The sequence below is a fragment of the Tursiops truncatus genome, chromosome 16 (genome assembly GCF_011762595.2).
Source record: "Tursiops truncatus isolate mTurTru1 chromosome 16, mTurTru1.mat.Y, whole genome shotgun sequence".
NCBI classification, from domain to species: domain Eukaryota; kingdom Metazoa; phylum Chordata; class Mammalia; order Artiodactyla; family Delphinidae; genus Tursiops; species Tursiops truncatus.
The window spans coordinates 32,906,859-32,922,962 of NC_047049.1; the positions used below are offsets into that span (position 1 = coordinate 32,906,859).

The 16,104-nt window shown below is 48.8% G+C and overlaps 1 protein-coding gene across 3 annotated transcripts in view; it reads right to left on the minus strand.

The window, feature by feature from the left end:
* FFAR4 (free fatty acid receptor 4) overlaps positions 1 to 14,689 on the minus strand; it is a 31,233-nt gene extending 16,544 nt beyond the window's left edge. For 2 of the 3 annotated variants that reach the window (XR_012326987.1, XM_033841457.2), the window contains exons 1-2: positions 13,957 to 14,689; positions 6,087 to 6,215 (exon numbers count right to left, since the gene is read on the minus strand). Coding sequence is in view for 2 of the 3 variants with exons in the window: in XM_033841457.2 (XP_033697348.1) it covers positions 6,087 to 6,215; positions 13,957 to 14,523 (696 nt within the window). In the remaining variant the exon portion in view is untranslated. The remainder of the gene's footprint in view (positions 1 to 6,086; positions 6,216 to 13,956) is intronic. The other variant, XM_004321031.4, reaches the window with a different exon arrangement.
* Positions 14,690 to 16,104: the final 1,415 nt, after the last annotated feature.

Sequence of the window (16,104 nt, forward strand, 5' to 3'; positions counted from 1 at the left end):
TGGGCAGCCCTGTGGCTGCTGTGGTCCAGGGCTCTGGCAAGTGTCTGACAATGACCGTGAGCAGACAGCAAAACAACTGACTCACGGGCCAAGTGAACATGTGCTTGGCTCTTTTTTTAGCACTGACTGATGCTACCCTATTTCCTTCCATCCGCAGTTCCCACAGCTTTGAGGGAGTGAGAAGGAAAATGGGCCCATTATAATAAAATGCAGCTCCTCCCTGCTCCCTTCCCCACATTAGATGACAAGACTAGTCGACTTTTGTTCAGGGTTTAAAGTGTCTCTGGCATTACACTGAATGCTTGGTGTGCTTTTAGATCAAATTAAAAGCTCGATAAACTTTTGAGGATTAACTTTCATCCTTAAAACAAGCCTGTGGGGTATGCTCTCATTTTGGGGACAAGAGACGGAGGCCCTGAGAGGTGAAGTGACTTGCTCAAGGCCTCACGGTCAAGTGAGGGAAGGGTACCTCAGAGGGTACGCTCTTCACCGCCAGTCACACCACTGCCACTACCAGGACAGAGGACAGAGCTCCCGGGGACGTGGCCCACGGCCACCACCATCAGGGTCACTGGCACTCCATAAAATGTAAATGCTTCGGCACACCTTCAGACACTCTGATTCTGTGGGTCTGAGTGGGCCTAGGAGTCCGCACGTTTTATAAACTCCCCAGGTTATTCTCAATCACTAAAGTATGAGAACTACTCATCTAGGACAACAGGCTTGGAGTTTCTCCCCCAGTCCTTTGAAAAGTCACTTTTAAATTGCCTGAGACTCTCTGCCTTCACATTCACATGAGCATCTGAAGGCTACGAGCAAAGCTTCTCCCCACCCCACATCCCTCTGTCACCCCACGCCACCAGACCACAGCCGCGGACAGGTGGATGTGGGGAGAGGTCGCTCCCACTGACCCAGCTCCAGCCCCTGGGGTTGGGTCTCCTCTGAGGGCTGCTTGGTCAATCCACAACCTCCCTATTAGAATCATCAGACAACAGACTCCATCCTTCCAGAGGACCAATCTCCCCTTCCATCACCGGCAAGCAGGCCCCAAAGCTGGGGAATGAGATCCAGGCATGGAGAAAGGAAGGGCCACGTGTTCACTACCCAGGACCTTCACATTTAGTCGAAAGGGATTTCACTTCCCAGTTAAGCCCTGAGATAGGTGAAGGTTTTCCAACTTCAGGCCAGACACTCACTCTGTCATTCAACACATATTTATTGAGCCCTTACTATGTGGCCAACACTCCTACAGGTGCCGGATGCACAGCAAGAAACAAGGTAGCACTGCCCACCCCGCACTTCCATTCTAGTGTTTGGGTGGTGAGGGGCCTGGGGGTGAAGGGAGAGGGGGACCAAGAAACCTATAAGCTGTCACAAAGCCTGCCATGGTGCTGGTTACTGGGTGACAATATAAACCAAGCCCCACCAGCAAGCATGGTCAGCCTGATCAAAGGCACTGAGGAGTGGCCTGGAGACTATTACCCTGGGAAACTGTTGATAGGAAAAAGCCACTGGAGATGTAGAGCACGCCTGAGTCAGGAGGAAAGAGGAAGCAGGGAAGGCAGAGGGTGGAAAAGGCCATTGCCATGAGCAACTGAAGCAGCCCCAGAAAAAAAGAGCCCCGGTGAAGCCTCCTCTCAGCGCTCACCCAGGGCAGAGCCAGCAACCAGGGTAGGGGCTTGAGAATGGCGGTTCCCAAAGGAGAGTCTGTGGAGCACCAGCCCAGAGAGAGCTCTGTGCGGAAAAGGCGGTCTGCAGTCAGGTTTAGCAATGCTGCCTACTCTATTCCAGAGATGGAGAGTCTCAAAGTTCATGAGCATAATAAAGGCTCTGAGAAGGCCTGCAGCAAAGAAACCCATTTAACTTTAATTAACCCAGCATTTTCCAAACTCCTTTGATCATAGAACCCTTTTCGAACATCTAACATCCCATGGAGTTCTAGAGAACGCTTTAGGGGACACTGCTTGTGAGGAATAAAAGTCAGGGTGATTTGAAAGAGACATTTCTCAGGCCTAGAGATGGTTACCTGAGTTAGAGGCAGCAGTGACAGGTGAGAGGTAGGGCTGGTGGGAAAAGGGTCGGTGGTGTAGTTATCTGTCCTATGGTTTCAAATGATTTGCTAATTGTGTCTCTATGAATATAGCTAATTAATATTGATGTTCAATTGATTTTACAGAGTTTTGCTCTTGATAGAAAAAGCTCAGCAGAAAGGCTGATTCAGGGTCTCTGAGTTATGAGTATCTTCAGAGGAAGAGAGACGCAAGCTAGGCGGCCCCACCCAGGCTCTCCACCTGGCAGCTTACCAGCTTCCAAGTTACAAACAGGAGCAGAGTGAGAACAAATGTAATAGTCCTCCTGGGATATGGGCAATAGTCAGTTTTGCCAGTGGGGTGGAAAGTAATCTTCTGAAAGTCTTATATTTGCATTAATGTTGCAATTTTCAAAATCACATTAGATCTCTTTCATATTAAAGTCTAACAGTTTGTTCAAAGCATTATCATATCTGCAATTCTCATTTTATTGTGTTAAATGATTCACTGAGGCCCATTTGGCTCCAGAGGGAACTGAGGCCCACATTCATTAAGCGACTTGCCTAAGGTCACACAGTAATAAAGCTTGGACTAGAATCCGTGGCTCGTGACTCTTTGTCCAGTGGTTTTCCCACTGTCCCAAAGGAGAAGGTGCTGTTGGCCCTTTCAGTGTGATCAAAGTTTGTGTCTTACTCATTCAATGAGTGTTTATTAAGCCCCTACAATGAATAAGCCAGGCTCTGTTTTAGGCACAGGACTATGGCAGTAAACAAAACAAAGTCTCTGCCTTCAGGGAGCTTGCATTCTAGTGGGCAAGACAGATGATATGCAAGTAAATACACACAAATGGAATTTGACAGGGGTTGGAAGTGCTTTGAAGAGAAATAAATCAGGATTAGGGACTAGAGAATGATGGGGAATCTCTCTGGAGAAGAGCCTTTTGAGCAGAGACCTAAATTAAGTGGGGGAGTGGCCCATGCAGAAGTCTGGGGGGGAGAGATCCAGGAGAGGAAATGGCAGGTGCAAAGGCCCTGAGGCAGCAGTGTGTTGGCGTGTGTAAGAAAAAGCCCCAAGGACACGAGGGAGGGGGAGAAGATGAGGCGAGAGGGGCAGGCAGGGGACAGATCACACAGGGCCTTAAGGTGAGGGTTTTAGCTTTTCCTCCATCTGTGAGGGAAGTGATGGGATCTAAATTATATCATTGACTCACTGCTCAGAGCACCATTTCATAACTGTGAGTCACGACAGACACTCGATTCATCCAGGAGCTGTCCTGAGGTCTGGGATGGGAAGAACGGAAGACTGGCCGTGAGTTTATAGGCAAAGTGTCTGGAACTGCAGTTAGAGGCAGATGGATAAGAGGACACATCAGGGCTCGAGGATTCCTAGGATGTTTCCAGGTGGGCCCTGGCCCGAGGAAAAGAATATCCTTTCCATAGAATAAGTCAGTCCTTCCTCAGAAGGTGGCTGAGAACCATGAGGCACGAGTGAAAAGGGACAGATCAGAACCCTCTTGCCTCTAAGGGACTCAGGAGTGGGACTGCCCAAGCAGGAGAGGTCGGATGCCACAGCCAGCTTCTGCCCAGCCCTCATCTAGCCAGCCAGCTCTGCTCTAGGGCCAGTCCCATGTTCTTGCGGTGCTCCAAATCTGGGCCCTGCTGTTTATTCTCTCAAAAATCTCAGCAGTACCTCTTCCCAGCATGCTGTGAGAGGATTAGAGGAACAGTCTCGCCTAACAAATAACAACAGCTGTAATTTATTCATCCCCTGCTACAGGCAGGCATGACACTCACCATAGTCCCACCAGGAGTATCTCCTACGTATCTCACAAAAATCTTAAACCGTTGGATCATTATTTTGCAGATGAGGGAACAGAGGTTCAGAGAAGGTAAGTAACTTGCCAAGGCTACACAGCAAGTAAGGGGCAGATTCAGGACTCAAAGGCAGGTTATTAGAATAACCCCTTCTGGTCTCCGTGTTTTTTATGGCCCTTTGCTTTTTCTCCCTTTTCCCTCCTTTTTCTCTTTTAACAATTTGCAAAGTGTTTTCAAACTAAGCCTCAGTATCACTCTTTAATGTGTTTCAGGGTTTCACTGCATTGAATAGCAGCACCTTTGTCTGTCTCCCCCTTCCCTTTCTTGTGTTAAAGCTCCTTCTAGATAGAGAATGTGACTTGCTTACTCTTGACCAATCTCTACTCCCCAACAACACTTTGCACAGAGCAAATTCTTAACAAGTGTCTGAGGAATTAAAATGTTGGGACTCTGGAACCAGACTGCCTGGGTTTAAGTCCTGATACTGCTGCTTATGAGCTGTGTGCCCTTTCATAAGTTACTTAACCTCTCTGTGCCTTGGTTTCCTCATCTGTAATTCTGGTTAGGATTAAATGAATTCCTGACACATTGTAAACACCATATAAATATTTTTAAAATAATTTTTTAAAAATTCATTCTCCATTTCTCTTCCTTTTTCCCTCCCTTCTTTTCTTTTAACATAATGATAGTAACTAACGCTTACATAGCATTTACACATGCCAGGCTCCCACTGCAAGAACTTTACAGACCTCAGCTCCAGGCCCGAATCTGCCTCATACCCTTGAACATGCCCCAGGTGGGACGTCACTTAAACAGGTCACAAGTCAACTGGTGGGGAAGAGTCTAGGGACTAACGTGGGGGGGCCGTCTCACACAGGATCCAGAGATTAGAAGACTCGGATGGAGGTTGGCCTGGCTTTGGGTTCTAAAGCATCTAAGAAGGTCACAGATCTTTAGCTACAACAAAAGGGCCATAACAGTGGCCAGACAGCAAGCAGGACCTAAGGGCCCCACTTCAACCTGCTTGTTCGCCATATGACGCCCATGACGCCCCCGCTCACCACAACTAGCAGATTATATGCTACAAAACCAAGATTCAACAACGGTGAACCTCGGAGAGGACTCAAGCGTTTCGCATTAAATCTTCTGAAATGAGCATGAACACATGTAGATGCCATCTGCCTGGGCCAGCACCTCGCATGCAAATATGCTGCCTCAAGGGGTAAGAAAGAGGCTGGCAAGTCTTTTTTATGTCCCTGTACATAGTCACATTGAAGATAGAGATCATTTCCTGTTGCAGTGCACTTTTACAAGGTACATGCCCTGGGAGTGGGGGTAGCAATTAGAGGGATAGAGGAGGGGCTTCTCGTATGCTCTGTTTCTCGTTCTGTTTCTGGGAGCTGTTTCTGGGAGTGTGGTCAATTTGTGAGCTGTGCGTGTATGCTGGGTGTGCTTTTCTGTATTTATACTGTACTTCAATACAAGTTTTTAAAAGTGTACATTCTTTATCACCACATTGCTGTTTGTGATGGGGAAACAATGGACACAACCCAAAAGCCCATAAAATAAATTACGTCACAACTATATGATGGAGAACCATGAAGCCATTAGAAATAATGAGGCAGAGATATAGGAACCGATATGGAAGGATGTTATGATACAGTGCTAATCAAAAAAAGGAAGTTACAAAGCAGATAGCATTATCTCAAATCTAAAAAAAAAAACATTGGGTTGAACCATGGTAATAGTTGATATTTTATAGTTGACCATTTTATATGGTTCATTATATATATATATACACACACACATATATATACGTATATGTGTTTATATGTACACAGATATACATACACATACTCACATTGCATAGAAATATGTATATATATATAAATTTATAAGAAAAATAACCTGAAAAAATGTACTTTAAATTGTCAACAGTGGGGGTAAACCAGATTTTTAGTATCTGTGTTACACATTTCTATGTCTTTAATTTTTTATAATGAGCTTGTATTACTTTAGTGATCAGCAAAAACAAATGATAATAATAAAGTCACATAGATATAACTTTTTAAAAAAGACCAAACTTTTGTCCCTCAGCGTTGCAGAGGGATGGATCTGGGCAGTGAACCAGGATTGGGCTGGTGCGAATTCTAAGGTAAATTTTGACCTGGAAATGCTAAGATTCATCTGAAATACCCCAAGCCTGAGTGAAGTTCAGCCACAGCGCTTGAAGCAAACATACCTGTAAAATTTTGGAGTAACTGATCACAATAAGCAGTCCTGGTACCAAGAAGTTCAAAGTAACAAATGACACATCCCAGGAGATTTCTCCGGCAATGCTGGGCCAAACCAGTGTGCAAATCGGAATTTCCTAGTTACAAAAAGGAAGAGAAGGTCATTTAATGCTGGCTTCTTATTTGGCCTTTAGCTCAGCCCCAGGTGGGGTTACCTGGCACTGTTACAATGTTGTGTTACCCTGTTGTGTTTTGCTGTTACACAACTGGTATGACAAGAAACCCCCGACTCCCTTCCATTGCCCACACAACCCCACTTACAAGTCATTCCCCTCTGACCCTCAGAATCACCATAATTATTATTCCCATTCTCCAAGGGAGGCACGTGGGCCTCAGGGCCCCAGGCTGGGAAGACCCAGAGTCAGTTCCCAGGCATGGCTCCAGGTCCAGTGCTCTTTCCACTTCCCTGGGCTGAGCTGCAAAGAGCCCTTGAGCCTTCTCTTCCAAGACCTTCATTTTACAGGGGAAAAATCTGACCCCTGTAAGTTTACATAGATTGGAAGTGATGTGCTACACGCAAACACATAAAACCTGGAGTGAGGTGTGCCCCTCCTCCTGGGGAGAATGCAACAGCCCCAGAGTGAAGGTGCAGCCACGGTCATCAGGATGTAAAACCACTGGATGGGGCAGAAGAGCGTGCAGGTTTGTGACCTTGCCGCTGTCACTACGTTGCGTTGAATTCAAATGTTTGACACTAACTACAAACCCCAAAACATGTTCCCAGACCTCACTGGATAGTTACTAAGCTGCTGCAACAATTTTTTCCAATGAACAAATAGGTCAATGACAGATCTATTTATCCTCCCAAACACAGATCTCCAGCGCCTGCTTGACTATAGGACAAAACTCTTTAGGAAACAAGAGCCCTACACACTTCTGGACACATAGAACAGACTTTTAAAGAGCATATTCTGTGTAAAAAGACCACATTATTGATTTCTGGTGGACAAGGCATCTTAACCACGGTCCAGAAGTAGTATCATTATTCATAGCATCAGTCATTTATTCATTCATTTAACCAATATTTATTGAATGCTATACTAAGCAAAGGCAAAGAATTTTTATCATTTCCCAACGTGTATCATAATTGCATGGTCAAACTCAAAATAGAGTCAAATAATCACTCCTTTTCCTATTCAGTATCTAAAATTCTCTGAGCATTTATTCTTTGCCAGGAAGCACTTTACATACATTATCTCATGGAATGTTCATCACAACCTTATTGAAATGCATAGTTATTTTTCCCATCACACAGAGGAGGAAGCTAAAGCTTAGAAATTTCCTCCTAAAATAATAGTCTAAAACCCTAAAGATGTAGTCCTTTTTAATCATCTCCAAAGAGCTGAGTGGTTATAGAGGGTATCACGGAACCTACCAAAACCGCTAAGGCAAGTCAGACAGGGAAGAATGCTTTAGTTATATTTGTACCCTGAGAGGGTGCTGGGGGTGAGAATGTTGCTTCCTTTTCCTGTTTTGTTTAGACAGTTTACAAATGCACTAGACATTCTAAAAACTTGTTCCTTCATCCCCACCCCCACTGTGCACACCGGATGGAATAAAGTTTATTAGAGCTTTCTACATTTTGGTGATTGGAAAGAAATTTGTGTCTCTCAAGGATCTTCTGAATATTGACAGTGCAGTGACCACAGCTCTTTGGGAAATCCAGGTAGCCTATGCTTGTACTCAGACCTCCACCCACCAGGGACCCCTTATTCCAGTGCATTGGGTGGGCAACACAGATCAGCAGAAATGTTGAAGCAGAAAACAGAAGAAACAGATTCCAGCCCTGAGTGTGACTTAGTCTCTAATTCTTTTTTTTTTTTTTTTTTTTTTTTGCAGTACGCGGGCCTCTCACTGTTGTGGCCTCTCCCATTGCGGAGCACAGGCTCCGGATGCGCAGGCTCAGCGGCCATGGCTCATGGGCCCAGCCGCTCCACGGCATGTGGGATCTTCCTGGACCGGGGCACGAACCCGTGTCCTCTGCATCGGCAGGCGGACTCTCAACCACTGCGCCACCAGGGAAGCCCAGTCTCTAATTCTTATGCTTGTGATGGGAAAATGTACAGGGAGGGAGGGCAGAGAAAACAGATGACCCCAGAAGCATTTCTTAAAACCCCCAAGAACTCCCAACTCTTTCTGAAAACCCTCTCCAGAATGTCTGCCTAACCCTCTCCAGGCTTAACAAGATTTTGTCGAAGACTGTGTAATGATAGAGCAAGGTGTTCTCGCTACATTAGGGACAAAAATATAGATCCTTAAATAATCTGCCTGCATTAGCCTCATATTGTTGAAGAAAATGTGTAGGTGCGAATGAAAAGGTATCTATCCACACACTCACACACACAGGCATAGAAAAGACTGGAAAGATACACTCCAGAAAATTAAGTGTCGGGCTTCCCTGGTGGAGCAGTGATTAAAATCCACCTGCCAATGCAGGGGACACAGGTTCAAGCCCTGGTCTGGGAAGATCCCACATGCCGAGGAGCAACTAAGCCCGTGTACCACAACTACAGAGCCTGCGCTCTAGAGCCCGCGAGCCACAACTACTGAAGCGCATGCGCCACAACTACTGAAGCCCATGCACCACAACTACTGAAGCCCATGTGCCACAACTACTGAAGCCCATGCACCTAGAGCCCGTGCTCTGCAACAAGAGAAGCCACTGCAATGAGAAGCCTGCACACCGCGACAAAGTGTAGCCCCCGCTCACCGCAACTAGAGAAAGCCTGCGTGCAGCAATGAAGACCCAACACAGGCAAAAATAAATAAATAAAAATAAATAAATTTATTAAAAAAAATAAAAAGGAAATTTGAAAACCAAAAGTGCTGGGCCTGCTTTGTTACTGAACTACAGAAGCAGAGCTGGCTGAGCCGGTAACAGTGTCCTTTAATCTATTTGTCCAGCCACTCGCTGACTCAAGCCATGGTGACTAAGCCACTGTGAGGCTACAGTGAGGATGGGAAAGGAGGCTATGCTACAGTCAGGGAGGGAAAAAAGCACTAGGAAACTTCAGTACAGAGCGGCAAGCCCAGAGAGCTATAGGTGATGGGATTGTGGAGTCACCGGGAAAGCGGCATCCAGGAGGGGTTGTGTCAGCTGTGCGTGGAAGGATGGGGCTTCAGTCAAGGGAATGGGGAAGCTGGAGCTCAGTGTCTGGACCAGAAAGGATGTAGATGAGAGGCCATGTACAATGGTGTGAAGTGTGGTTGGCCGTGACTGGTATTCCCATCCCAAGCTCCATCTCTCCCCAGCAGTCTCACCCATTTCCATGGTGGCTTTTTGCAGATGCTGTTGCAACCTCCTCTTTCCAGCCAGTCTTCTCCTGAACCCCAGACTGGCCCCACTGCCCTGAGTGCATCTCTGTAGGATGCCTCACAGGCACTTCTAGCCTCCAGTGTCCCACCCCAAAGATTCCACCTCCTGCATCATCAACTCCGGGCACGGAGCCGCCATTTTCCAAGCTGTCAGATACCTGAGTGCTGGCCTTCCACCTTCTTCTTCCCTCTCCACTCAGAGGGAACTCCTAGGTTCTGCCTTAATAGCTATCCAACCCACCACAAGCTCATTCTCACTGCTCCCCCTCCCCCCACAGACCACAGACCAGGCCATCTCTCACCTCCTAAGTCCCAACGCCCTAAAGGGTGTGTAACTGGCCCTTCTCTAGTTGACCCCCACCAACCCTTCCAGCACCATCTCTTGCCAACATTGTGGGCTATCTCCTCTGCCTGTGATGTCCCTCCAGTTCCCCACGTCACTCATTCTTTTCCAGGAAGACTTTCCTGTGGATGGGGGACATCTATCTACAGGCACTGCTCAAGTGCTGACCCCTCCCCGCACTGGCTGACTCATTTGCAAATGCCACCTGATTCCAGCTGTTTCCAGTCAGCTTCTCTAATGACTCTTCCTGGAATACCCTTGGGAACACCTTTGTAACTAGTTCTCCCTGCCCCACCTCTTCAAACAAAATGGAAGACTTCAAAGTCATTTTAAGGAACTAGGAATCCTAGTTATATATCTCCTCTCCTATCAGCTTCCCAGCAGAGAAGAAAGAACATACCCATGGCAAGAGATGGACTTACTTTCCTATATCTTAAAAGTATCCTCTAATATTAACAAATGTGAGGAAACTTGTTTGTCTCCTCAGCCAATCCACATTCAGTAGGGACACGACGGCATTATTGGCCTGGTATTAAACTGGGGCAGGGCAGAGCAGTGGGACCAAGTGCTCCTCCGGAAGTGTGAACTCATGGGAGAGGCACCAGGAGGAACAGACAGACCCCAGCTAACTTCTGCTTCCATCCTTTGCCCATTCTGTAACTACAGGCATCTTCTCCTTCAGAAAATAAACAAGAGAACACCAACTCGTGGGGCTACTGTGGGGTTACCGAACTGTGCAGGGTCTGGGACCAGAATCTGCGTGATGCACAGGCCCCTCCTTGAAGAGAAGGATGCTGTCTTGGTCGTGTGGCTCACGGCGGGGGCAGGAGGGAGGGGTGCTCAGTAAGTGTTTGCAGAATCAATGGGCAGCACACTCTGACCAGGGTGGACAGCCCTCCCCACCTGCCAATGAGGGTCACGCCCCACCAGGGCCACAGCATACACAGGCAGGAATCCTGCTGGCAAAGGCTGAGCTGACCCGGCTGAGATGTCTAAGTTGCTAGGATGTGTCCACCCTCTTAAAATGGCAGTCTTTTATTACCGCAATCAGAAGAATTGTACTGTTTGAAAAATGTTTAAAATATTTATAACCAAAGATAAGGAAACTAATAATAGCTGGCAACTCTTGAGCGCTTAACTGTGTGTGTGCCAGGTGTTAGCTCATTTACTGAACTTCCGTCCCCACAGTAATCCTATAAGGTTAATACTGTTATTGTGCCCATTTGGCAAATGAGGAAAGTGAGGTATAGAGAGATGAGACCACTTGCCTCTGGCTCACAGCTCCTAAATGGCAGAGATGGGATTCACTCAGAACATCTGACTCCAAAGCCTGCATTCCTAATACCAAATTATTTAGCATTTTCTAGCCTGTCTATCATTTCATCTAAGTTTGAGAGAGTCTGGTCACCTTGACTGCTTGGTACTCACTGCCCAAATGGACAAAGGTAATCATGTTCTTGGGGGGGGTTTTGTGGGGGGAGCTCAGATAAACAGAAAACTCTGAGAGGCACTGTTTCCCGGCCGGTGCTCCTTGAGGGGAGGGAGCCAGCATGCGCTTGGGTTTAGTTAGTTCTCTCAGCTGGTGGTTTGGGTAGGAAAATGTCCCCCCATCCAAAACCTCCATATTTAGTGTCCAAGTAGGAGCAGGCAGGCAGAATCTACAGCCAGGAAGCTGGGAGTAGAGGATTGAGAAAACAAGCATTTGCTAATTTTAAATGTGAGTCTCAATTCAGTCTAGACTAGATCCTTCTCTGTCTCTTTTTTTTCAATGGCCCCACCCCCTCCCCCCTGCTATTTCTCAGTCTTTTCAACTTATTTCTTTAACTGCAGAGCCTCACTTGGCCCTTTACAGGCCCACCTATAAAGTAAGATGTTTCCTACATATTCAGGTCATGGCCCTTGAGGAACCAGGAGTTTTCTGTTTGTTGGCTTACTGGCAGGTGTGGATATGTGTGTGTTGGGGGCTGAGGGGCAGGTAGGGGAAAAGACAGAGGATGGAGAGCTGGAAAGGACTGTCCCAGTTTTTCCTTACAAGCTCCCCGGCCCCACCTCTACTAATTTCAGGGAACAGGGGTCCTGCAGCCAGCTCACCTGGCCCCTCATCTTCTGAGATGCTGTGTGGACCCATTCTCTCCCAGTGGCTTTCCCCATATCCCTCTCCAAAGGCTCTTAAGACCAAGGAGGTGTTTCTGCATTGAAACAAGAGGGGTCTGTGAGCCCAGCCCCAAGGGGGACTGAGGGAAGGCCACCACAACACAGACCTCCACGGAAGCACCTTACAGTAAAACTGTAGTCATTCTGGAAGTGCTGTGTAGGGCTCCAACCTCCACAGATGCCCTACCTGGGGTAAAATACAGAGTGGCAAGGCACGGAAGGTCCTGCATCTGTGCGAAGGCCTTCTCACTCAAACAACCCCCGTGTCCACGTCAGCAAGAAGTTTTAGTCTGGGTTCTTGGCTGGGAGGTGACAATAGCCTCATTTTTTAGTGTTATTTTCCAGTTAAGTAAGAGTGTACCTAAAACAGTTGTAAAAGGGGGAGGCACAAAGATACATGTCTGGAAACATAAGATATCCTTAAGGTATGTTCTATGCGTTTTAATTCCCTGAGTTCTGTGAAATCCCTCAAGTCTGTGAAAAATACAGAAACACTGTAACTCAGTGAGAGAATAACTTAAAAAAAATCAAAAGACAGATGGCAGAATCCCAGCCCCCCAGAGACTTTTCGGTTTGATTTGTGTTAAAAACAATATATATATATATATCACACAGGATGCAGACTTCTCTCCCCAGTGAAAGGCCTGTGTGAGAGACCAGTCTGGGAAACGTCCAGAGAAGCCCACTTCTGCGTTCACGTCAGCCTACGTTCACCTTCACAGCTAGAAGCCTTCCCCCCTCCCTCCCGGCCCTCCCACCTCTTCTGGTCACTGCTTAGGGCTCTCTTTGGGACTGTGATTTCTGCTGGGAGGCCCCACACTCCTTCCTAGGGCCAAGGTTGAGCTTTAGTGTCCCACGGCCAGAAAACCAGCGACTGCTGTCGAAGGGAAAAGGAACGGGGCGGAGAACCCAGTCTCGGGCAGACACTCCAGGAGGCTGAGCCTCAAGACTCGAGCCTTCCCGTGGGGCGTACGTACATCTGTCCCTGGCCCTCCCCGCGAGGCCCACAGAACCTAACACCGCAATAGCAGCCAGAACCGCCGGCCACTGTCCAGGTCAGGTGTCCCGGGGGAATCTCCGCGCGCAAACCCGGCAGCGGCGCCACAGGGCAGCAAAGAGAACAAACCTGCGCCCGCAATTCTGTACCGCCGGACAGGAATAGCCTCGAGCCAATGTCACGAACTGTGCGCAGAATCTTTTTTAGATCCTGGACCCCCGCAATGATCCTAATGACAACTCTGGGTGCGGTGCCCAGAATAACGCTTATGGGCTGAGCCTCTGGAATCTTCGGAACATTTGGGGCGTCCAAGATACTCTGAAGGCACTCTTCATTCAAAGCTCCCAGGGTAAGATCCCATGGTCTAGTCTAATCTTTCCGTCTTGCAGTTGGAAAAACTGAGGCTCCGGAGGGGAAGTCACAGCCCCGCTAGAGGCAGCACTAGGTCCGGGGTCTCTGGGTCAACAAAGCCCTTTCTTCCCGGCCCATTCACACACACCTGCCCGCGATTCTCAAAGCAGGACCCTCATCCGGCCCGCACTGAATCTGCTGAGCGCGATCTTAGCTCCTCCTCGCGCTAAGGCTGAGACACCCTGAGCAAGTTACTCTCTGGGTACCTTAGCTTCCTCATCTGTAAATAGGTGTGATAATAAGAGTACTGCGAGAAAGCAGAATTAACTATAATGTGATCAGTCATTCCGGGTCCCCTAGTTCGGTCTGTCTGGCCGCTAAGCTAATCTCTCAATAGTCAGTGCACTTTACAGGCATTACGGGGGCTCCACTTACAACGTTTTGGAGGGCGTTTATGAGATCTACATCGTAGGGTCACAGTGAAATTTCACAGATAAAACTTAGTGCCGCGCACGGTGACACAACGATTAAATGCAGCAAACGGCCTATTATTGTTTTGTTGTTTTTGTTAATGACCATCCCAGATCACCGTTTCCGGCGCAACCCGCCTGCCAGCCTTTCCCGGACACCTGCCCCGCGTGCACACCCCGGCGCTCACCTCGTCGGCGCCGGAGAACCGCTGCTGGACGACGCGGAAGAAGATGCAGAGGGGCAGCGCGGCGAATGCCGAGTAGCCCCAGATAAGCGCGAGCAGCGCGGCCCGCGCCCGCCGCCCCGGGCCCCGCACGCCGCGCCGCAGGCGCACGATGCACACCATGCGCTCCAAGCTGACTGCCGCCAGCGTCAGGATGGTGACGCTGCCGCTCAGGGTCATCACGTAGAAGAGCAGGTGGCAGGCACCCGGGCCCAGCACCCAGGCCTCTGTCCAGCGCACGGCCAGCACGGGCGGGATGGCGCTGGTGAAGAGCAGGTCCGCGCAGAAAAGGTTGAGCACCAGGCTAGCTGTGGTGCCGCGGCGCCGTCGGCGCGCTACCAGCACCAAGGCGCACACGTTGCCCAGCAGCGACACCGCGAAGATGAGTGCCAGCACCACAGTCTCCACGGCGCTCAGCACCAACCGGTGGTCGCCCTTGACATCGGAGAAGAACGGGAAGCGGGTGCGGTTGGTCCGCTCCAGGCTGCGCGCGGGCCCAATGCCCGCCGCCTGCGCGCACTGAGGGGACATGCCGGGCACACCGCGGCCCGCAGCCGTCTGCGAGCGGGCTCATCTGGGAGGTGACTGAGTGCGAAGGCGGGGAAAGAGGGAGGGAGACGGTTGCGACATCTCCCCTCTGGCCCCCTCCCGCCTGAGCAGCGCCGGCGCTGGGCGTTGCGAGCTAAGCCTGGGGCGCGCGCGGGAACGAGGAAGTACCGGCAACGCCGGCTGGTAACACCCAGGCTGGGAGGGAGGCGGCAGCCCAGGCAGAGGCCGCTCTCGGGCCGAATAGGAGCGCCCGAGCGGCCCGGAAACCCCACCTAGTGAACCCCCAGAAACCCCCCAAGGCCTCCCCAGCCCCGTTCATCCTCCAGGGGCACCCGGAGGATGACCTTAATCCACTGATTTAGCTAAAACTGATTTAGGAGTGCCGGAGCTGGACCTGTGATCGCAAAATGTGAGATCATTTTGGCCTGTGCTTTTCAGGCTTCACCAGAGAAGTCTCACGGGTCTGCGGATAAATCCTTGCAATGGGCCCAGATCGTTTTGGGGGGCAAGGGAACCAGCTGTTTATCATTGCTTAGTAACTTGTGACTGGGTAGATTGGTTCATCTCTCTGTGCCCTTGTTTTTTTAAAATCTATAAATGTACATAATATCTCATTGGGTAATTGTGAGGATCATATAAAGGAATTCACACTTGGCACACAGTAATTGCTCACGAAACTTCATCAATTATTAATTACCATAATTAAAATCCATGTAAATTCTGTTTTCTGAACAAAGATATAAAATGCTTTAATGTAAAAAGAGTGGGCCCCCCAAAATCTTGAATAAACTTAGCACCCCGGAAAGACAGACACTCCAAATGCACACACAGGTGGTGAATGTGCCTCTGTCACCCCAATTTAAAAAGCACTGGACAATCCAGTCCCCTTACAGATGAGGAAACGGAGGCACAGCAAGAAGTGACTTGTCCAGGGTGGCCCCTGGTTAGTAATAAAAGGCCCTGACCCAGATGTTTCCACCACACCCCTGCTGTCTAGTTTTCTGTTATGGTAAATTAGACAGAGAATGAAAGTATGCTTGTGGCCCTAGACCCAGTGACCACTTCCCTGGCCAGACACCGTCCCACCATGCACACCCTCACGGTCTTCCCCTTTGCCATGCTACCAGGCCATCTGTCTTGTAATCATCTCTGTGTATTTATTAAAAATTTGGTGTACCAGCCTTGAGGTGCTCTCTGGCACGGGGGTGGGGTGCATTTGTGTTTGCTTATCACTGTGGCATTTGGGGTCTGAGTTGGCAATGTGACCTCTGACCTGAAGAGCAGATTGCATGTCAGTGGGAGATGTTCAACTTGAACCTTGACTAAATTCAGGTAGTAAAAGAGAAGCAGTTTGCTTCCCGACACAGTTGATAAAGGGCAAGAGATTGAAATAAAGGTAAGTCAATTGGGATTTGGTAACACGCGTGCGTGCAAGTACCACGGAGGCAGGAAGAGGTTTCCCCAGAGTGGACAACCAGAGTGGGGTCTCTGTGCCAGAAAGCCTTCTTCATCATTACCCTCCAGAGTTCTCCCAATGGCAAAATGGTGAGTACAGATGTTCCC